Raw genomic sequence first — 8,151 nt, 5'->3', positions numbered from 1 at the left:
GGCAGCCGCCCCGGTGCTCCCGCGGCCTCGCACGGGGGACGCCGAGCTGGGCAGGACCCCGCTCCCCAGGACGGGTTTCCCGGGTTGTGCTCCAGGTTCCATCTCCTGGAGCGGCGTGCGGGGGCTTGCGTGGCCCGTGGGGCTCCCTCTGCCTTGGCGTTGACGCGTGTGGCCCAGAAGCGGGGCTGTGCTTGTAGCAGGAGACGCGTTCCTGGTGACACCTGAGATGTTCTTTTGCGTTGCAGAAAGGCCATGTTCAGCTCTAGCGCAAAGATTGTGAAGCCTAATGGCGAGAAGCCAGATGAGTTCGAGTCTGGTATATCCCAGGTACGTGTCTTTTTCTTCTGCTGGTTGGTGACTGACTGCACGTTACGGAGACAGTGTTATGGTAGCTGTCTGGAGCTTAAGCTTTGAGGGTGATGCTGTCTGAACGGGTACCCTCTCCTAGTTTTACGTAGGAACTGGGGCAGTCAGCCTCTGTTCCCACCAGTTAAACTTTTTGCTTTTTCAGTGTGACTTACAGGAAATTAAGTCTTTGATATTGACTGTGGTAAAAAGTGTATAGTTGCTCTCTGGCACTGTGGACAGGCTTTGGTCTCAAGGCTTCTAATTAATTGAACTGTATATGAAGGATTCTTCTGCAACTTCACTTTTCTAGGCTCTGCTGGAGTTGGAAATGAACTCTGACTTAAAGGCTCAGCTGCGGGAGTTGAACATCACAGCAGCTAAGGTAGGCTGACCTTCTCTGCAGAGAAGAGCGTGGTGACCTGCTCTGTGTGTTTTTGTTTTTTTGCTGATGTTTACATACTAGGTGAATGGTGTCTTTAGCCCTTTCTTAAGGCCTGTGATTGTTTTCCTGTATGCTGTTGTGGTTTGTCTTCTGGTATTTGCTATTAACGCTTATGATTTTGTAATAAGTTTTTTTTCCTAGGAACTCGTCTGAAAAGTCATTGTAAAAACTCAGATAGCAGTTTGATGTTTTAATTGTGTTTAAAAATAGAAGTTCTACTTTCTCTCTCTGCAAACTGAGCTTGAGGTTTGAAACTGATTTTTTGTTTGTGCATGTAGGTTGGCAATGTAGGTATTGCAGAATCTGTGTCAGGAATGTCAACTACACTACCTTTTGTAAAATCAATTTGTTGCAAATCCTCTTTTACATACCAAGTAATAGATAGGAGGTGGATCAAGGTAGTAGACTGACTTGATCACGTAGGTTAGCCTGTTTGTGAATTGTAGTTGTAGTTTATAAAGGTGACTGAAACATTAAGGTAGAAAAGTAAAATTAGTGGAACAGGTGCCAGAAAACTAGTGTTGGAATTTCTCAGCCTTAGAGACTGGTTGCTGAAGTTGGTTGCTGCACCCAAAATCTTAAGGGGGTTGCTTTTTGGTTCTTGTCCAGGCCCACCAATACAGACACAGACAGTTGTGTCAGTGCTTAGAGAGTTAAGTTAAGGAATCTAAGAATGCAGAAGTCTGCTTGGTATAGGAGATGAGGGGCCTGCAGAGCTGCTTTGCTGCTGAAGCACAGCAATGTGTACTGTCCTCAATGAGGAGTTTTTAAAAATGCCTTTGTTGTTTACTTAGCTACTTGGTTTTATTTGTGAGAAATCTCCTGTAGGGGTCTGAGTTAGCTCATGTGGGAATGTAGCTGGTGAAAAACAATTCAGCTTTCTGTTCTGTTGGAGAATGAGGATCTCGTTCCTGGAGATAGGTTCATGGGAGAAGTGCCTTCTTGGGTTTTGATCAACTGTTGGAGAAGCAAACTGGGGAAGAGTAATCCATGTTGATGTGATGTAAACCTATTGGCATTTGGAGAGGAAGGAAATGTTCTGTTTGAGTAGCAATGCAGGCCTTGGCAGTTGGTGGACAGAAGATGAATTTCCATGAAGTAGTAGCTCAAAATAAGACATTTATTACTGTAAACTTTGTCTAGAATCTGCTTTAGAGGCAGATATTTTTTTAAACTTTGTATCAGCATGTAAGTACCACTGCAGATGTGATGATAAGCGTTCAGTATAGTTGGGATTCTAGCATCTGAGTCCCATCCTGCAGAATGAATGAGCTTTGCTATTCAGAGGCTGTAACTGTGAAAGGAGTGATGGGATTTATTGCCCAGTCATTTCTTTTACAGCAAAACAAGTTATCTGAAAGAGGTTTTTCTGTTCAGTGCTTGCTGTTAAATGCATTCAAACAGGTACTGCTCTCTGATGCTCTTTTTTTTTCCCCCCAGACTTGTAAGCAGAACTATCAAATACCTGTGTTAAGAGGAGTCACAATCAAACCAAGCATTGCTTCTCAACCACTAGATAATGTTTACTTTCTACTTCTGTTTCAGGAAATTGAAGTGGGTGGTGGCAGAAAAGCCATCATTATCTTTGTACCAGTTCCTCAGCTGAAATCCTTCCAGAAGATTCAGGTGCGGCTAGTTCGTGAGCTGGAGAAGAAATTCAGTGGAAAGCATGTGGTGTTCATTGCTCAGGTAAAACTCTTGGAACCATAAAAATGTTGATTTGAAGGGATCCCTGGAGGTCATGTAGTCCAGCCTTGCACGTGAAGCGGGACTGTTGCCAACATTAGATCAAGTCAGCCATGGTTTTGTCTAGCTGAGTCTTGAAAACATCCAAGGATGAGGATTCCACAACCTCTGTTCCAGTGCTGATCCACTCGTCTTGTATATTTATGATAATGATATAATGCATATTTTTGTACCAACAGGAAATGTAATGAATGTCCTTCTGTGGTTGTAAGCTAGAACTGTTTCAGCTAGCAGCCAAAGCTATGTAAACTTGGTGAGATGTGAATCGTTTTGGAGGGGAATATAACTTTCTTGTTCTGGCCCCTCTTACTCCTTCAGAAGCTTGAGAAGCAAAGCTTGAAATTAAAAGGGAGCAAATATTAATAGGAGTTTACTACACTTATGTAATCTAAGCATTTAAAATTCAAGTTAATAGGAGAGGAAGAAGAAGCCTAACTTAAGTTCTGAATTTATGGAAGGAGCTAATCCATGAAAAGGTGATAGATAGGGGGCTCTCTGGGCAGTGCTAAGTGGTGGACAGGCTCTGGAGATCTGTCTATAGGCTGGTCTGTTGTTAGACTGAAGCTCTTTTTAGTGAGAATTCTTTGTAACGTAATTTTAAGAGCCAGAGCACCTTACCCTGAATCTTTTTGGCCAAGAAGACTTCTTTTAATGAATTGCCTCTAGTTCATTAGTTTAAGTGCTTGAGAATTCCCTATCAGTTTAATAATCCATATTTTAGTAGAGAATGTGTGAGATTCCTCTGCGGTAGGTGAAGTGTTGCTTTTGAACGCGACGTGACCCCGTTTGGATTACAGTAACCACATAATGAATACAGTCATGGAGAATTTGTGCTGTCTTGGTAGAAAAGACTGCAGGTGGCTACAACTTCATCGAAAACTCAGTGTTTTAAAACATCTACCCTTGCAGATAGGGAAGTAGAAAATAAGTTGTACTGGTACAAGCTGGTATAAATACTTTTAGATGCTGCTTTTGAGACAGGTTACATTTAAACCAGGGTTTGATCTGGATTGTGTAATACAGCTCATTGTTCAAACTAGGATTTCAATCTCAGATGTCACCTAGCTGTCTGTGGGACTGAGGTGGCTTATTACTCTGCTTTGCACCAGAGGCTCAATCTAACAAATTGTAAAATTCTTTGAGATTTCTGTTCCCAAAGATGTGTGTTCAGATTGTTAATAGGACACAATAAACTACCCTGTTTGTATTCATGGGGGGGGGACAAAATAAAAATCTCTTATTTCAGTGCACAGAATACAGGATCAGTAGATGAGAAAGCAATACCAGTACTTCAGCTTTTACAAGTAATACCAGGTTGCAATGCTACTGTAGCTTTGGGCATACTTAAGTCTCCCTTTTTGGTGTTTCATGCATCTGTTTCTAGTGGAAAAAAAAAATGCATGTGTTGTGGGGTTTTTTTGGGGGGGTGTTTGAATGTAAACACTGTATGCTGAGAAATGCCCTTTTTTTTTTTTTTTTTCCCCTAAACAGAGAAGGATTCTGCCCAAGCCAACAAGAAAAAGCCGCACAAAAAACAAGCAAAAGCGTCCCAGGAGGTGAGTAAATAATATTGATTCAATATGACAGCCTTCTTCTGTAACTTGGTAGGTTAGTCAAGTAATGTTCAGGTGACTTTTTGAGAAATCATTCAAGTGACTGCTTGAAATAGCATCTGCAATTTGACTGCCAAAGGGTGTAGTAAAAACCTTGTCTTTGTGCACTGTACTGCGTTTCTTGGAACTTTATCTGTATTTCCAGCTACAGCTGTAGCCAATTTTTAGCCAGCAGTGCTGGCTTAAGAAACCTCAACCTGCTGTCTCTGTTACCATGATGTGCTGAAAAGAATTATTTTTTTAAGCTGTAGGACGAGCCACAGCCACATCACACTTTGCACTGTACAGAAGGCAGGGCTGGCACTCTGAAAGGATGCAATGAGGGAGAGAGTGGCTGAGGAGGGGTATGGGTATGAGTAGTCCCTGTGGGTATGAATTTAACAGCAGTAGTATAGTCATTTGTGTTAAATGGCCCCTCCTTGCTCTCATCTAGTCTCTTTGTTGCCAGACATACAACACTACTATGTCTATGTGGATGTCAGTGCCTCTTCTGTACTGTTCTCTATCTTACTATACCATTATGTAGTCCATGTCTTAAAAGTTTGTCTTCTTTGACGTGTGGCATGTTCCTGTAACTTCTCCCAGCCCCAGTGTTACACCTGTCTGATAATTGTTACCATATTTTGAAATGTCCAGGCATGGATTTTAAAAGTGCAGTTTTAGAGTACGTGTCTAGCTGCAGTCCTGCCTTTGGAGGACTCTGTCTGTGTTATTAAAACTAGTGTTGCACAGTAGCTAGAGAACTTGGCACCTGTGTATGTGATAAGCATGCTGCCTGCAGGAGGGAAGAAGTGTGTGCAGGACTGTCCCTTTCTCAACCTGAGACTAGGTCAGACTAGTAGTGTTGTGAAACTGATGAATATTGTGGAGCAGAGAAATGTGACTGACGTTTGTCTCCCTTAGCTATCCCACTCTTTGAAAGTTTGAAATGCTGCTGTAGACAGAGGTCTTAGTTGCTAGTGATACTGCCTTGAAACTGCAGATACAGAAACTGGAAATCTTACTGGTCGTCTAGACTCATACACAAAATAACCTGGATTAATTTTTCTCATTTTGGTTCACTTCCGAACAGTTCACGAACATAAATGTAGCTACGAAACAGTCTTCTAAGCATGGACTAAACTTACAGATAGACTTTTCCTGTAATACATTGGTGTTTTAAGCTGCTTGGGTTAAGGCAGATGAAGAAACCAGTGTTTTTAGAACTGGGAATCCTCTGAATGTATTCTGTGTAGTTGAAGATACTTGCATGCTTGAACTTGTCCAGTGAGTGTCTGGCAAAATTACAGATGGGACAACTTGTTTCTGATTTAAATAACATGTAGAAATAAAAGAACGTTTCAGGGCTGTTACTGCAAAGCAACGTGTCATCTAAAAGGTCAGAAACCTGGCTACTGACTTTTTCCCCTCATGTAGTCATTCTGCACTCAGTGTAGAACTTAGCTTTTATTTTTGCATGACCTGTGAAAAAGTGTGGTATTGTCACACTGCAGCATTTAAAAAAAACCCAAACCAAAACACCACTGAATTTTCAGCTAAAGCATGCTGTGGAAGGCTTCAGCCTTGGGAAACTGGAAAATTTTGCAAGAGGACGTGTTTTAATGATACAAATGTGGCATTTCAGCCGTACGCTTACTGCAGTGCACGATGCCATTCTTGAAGACCTGGTCTTCCCAAGTGAAATTGTGGGCAAGAGAATCCGTGTAAAACTGGACGGCAGCAGGCTCATAAAAGTTCATTTGGACAAAGCACAACAGAACAATGTTGAACACAAGGTAAGCAAAAAAGCTTTACTCTGATGCAAGGTTGAGTGGCATTCTGACAGAGCAAAGTGGCTGCTTATGTGGTACAGCAAAAGGCTGATGTTTGGCTTGTGGCAGTGGAGATGCTTCTGTTTGTATGTGGAGTAAGATGCTGAAAATGAGGCAAGACAGTTTTGAACTAAAGCTCTAGTTCACCTAGCCAAAACCCTGGGGTTGTAAAGTAGCTATATTGGTTCCCTCATGGGAACAGACACGTTTTGTTGGGTTTTTTTGTTTGTTTGGGGGTTGGATTTTTGTTTTTAAGTTAAGCACTTACTTTTGACCTTAAACAGGTGTGGTTGGTGCAGCCTGAAGTCCACTGTCACTTTGCTCAGGTTTTTTTTTCTGTGGGTTTATGTTTAGGACTGCTCAGCTCTCTGGGTCTCATATGGTTGCAAATCAAAGAGGTTCAAAATATTCTCCAGAAAACATGTAATTCTGTGTAAATGCTCAGCTACCTTAATCTAAAAGAAAATAGTCAGCCCCAGACTTCAGAGTGAAGACGCAGTGGGAAATAGCATAGTACCTAAAGTATGTTAACATAGATTTTACTTCCTTACACAGCGTGTGTAAACAAGATTGTTTGTCTTCACAGGTGGAAACGTTTTCTGGTGTCTACAAGAAACTCACAGGCAAAGATGTGGTGTTTGAATTTCCAGAATTCCAGCTGTAAAGTGCAAAAAATGGCTGAATAAACAACTGTTCATATAACAGAGTAATTTCATTTAACTTTTTAATTCCGTAAACACAGATGGGGATTAACTGGTTCATGGGACTTCCCTCCTGTCTGGATGAGTGACGTTTATGTCTATAAAAGTATTAAGTCACCAGCGTTTTAACAGTAGCCCTCTTAGGTTGTTCTTGGCGCTGTTGCAGCACAGCTCTGGACAAAAAGAGTCCAGAGTCTGCAAAAAGAATTGGCATTGAAAAATAAACTCAAGTATGTTGAGACTCACCTTTTGGGGAGAATGTGGAGAATTACTGTAGAGCACTGGAACTCCTGAGTATTGCACACAGGAACACCAGTTGGAGACCTACATGTTCCTGACACCAGAAGAAGACTACATAGCAGGTGGTGTGTGACCTCTGAAACAAGGAGCAATGACCATCTGGAAAAGGGGTTTGAGTTTCTGGGAAACATGTTGGGGGAGGTAGTTTGAATTTGACGTAACTTTCGTGCTCTTCAAGTGGCAAAATTACATACCAGTTCTAAAACCAGGTCCTGCAGCTTCTCACCTTTATCAGAATGAAATGGGGAGACGTTTTAACTGCCTTGCTGGACAAAAACTACAGCTTTTTATGTGTTGATCTTGCTTTCAGAAATCATGGATTTTTGTATCTCCATATGTTAGCAGTATTTATATCTGTGTATCGGTGTTGAGGTAACCTTTCTCATGGCTAATAACTGAAGACAGGGATGCAAAGGCTGCATGATAGCATCCTGAAGGCACTACGTTTTTAACTTGGGTATCTCTGTTTAGGAACACTTCCAGCAGGTAACATCATTTCCAGCTCAGGGGGCAGCATGGAGTTGGACATGAAAATGTTCTGAGCAATTTATATGAATTTAGTACTTCACTGTACTGCACAAGCTATTCTGTTACTTCGGAGTAAGTGCTTAATAGAGTAAAAGGCACCTAATTATGGAAACAGCCTATTAGCCAAGTAGCCTGTGTACCAGGAGCAATTAATAACTTGCATCTTCCTACCTGAGAGTAGGTGGAGGGCAAGTGCCACTTGCTTGAGGGTCTTTGTACCTTTACTTTTCTCATTTACTGTGGTTCTAGTTGCTTCCCATTGGATACTTCTCTTGTGAAGAGCTAAAAGGTTAAACAAGTTCTGCATTGCTTTTGCATTGAAAAAGTGAAGGTTTTTAAGTCGTGCCACAACTTCTGTCCAGCAGGGCAGGATAGGTAGCCGTAGGCTGCTACTTTTGTTGCAGACAATGCAAAGAGAAGGAGGAAAACACATATGCCCTGTTGCAATTAGTAGTTAATTTCCTGCTACTTACTGACAAGGCTTCCATGTTTGCACAAAAGAGCAAGCTGTATCTTTGAAGAAGCTGGCTTACCCTAAGGCCTGTTTCTCTCTCCTCTTTTCAAATTTTTGTCTCTGGAGTATAACTTTTTTCCTTATTTAGTCCTCGAGTATTTATTGTACGTCTTGGATGATTCAGCAGAAGTGAATTCATCAACTTGCC

At 41.6% G+C, this 8,151-nt stretch overlaps 1 protein-coding gene across 1 annotated transcript; it reads left to right on the top strand.

The window, feature by feature from the left end:
* The first annotated feature begins 104 nt into the window (after positions 1-104).
* RPS7 (ribosomal protein S7) lies at positions 105-6,667 on the top strand. Its single transcript, XM_010173036.2, has 6 exons — positions 105-327; positions 659-730; positions 2,336-2,479; positions 4,028-4,092; positions 5,774-5,924; positions 6,547-6,667. The coding sequence occupies exons 1-6, from the start codon at positions 253-255 to the stop codon at positions 6,622-6,624; spliced, it is 585 nt and encodes a 194-aa protein (XP_010171338.1). The 5' UTR covers positions 105-252; the 3' UTR covers positions 6,625-6,667.
* The last annotated feature ends 1,484 nt before the right edge of the window (positions 6,668-8,151 follow it).

This window comes from Antrostomus carolinensis, unplaced genomic scaffold (assembly GCF_000700745.2).
Source record: "Antrostomus carolinensis isolate BGI_N321 unplaced genomic scaffold, ASM70074v2 scaffold7828, whole genome shotgun sequence".
NCBI classification, from domain to species: domain Eukaryota; kingdom Metazoa; phylum Chordata; class Aves; order Caprimulgiformes; family Caprimulgidae; genus Antrostomus; species Antrostomus carolinensis.
This window is presented reverse-complemented; position numbering and strand designations above follow the sequence as displayed.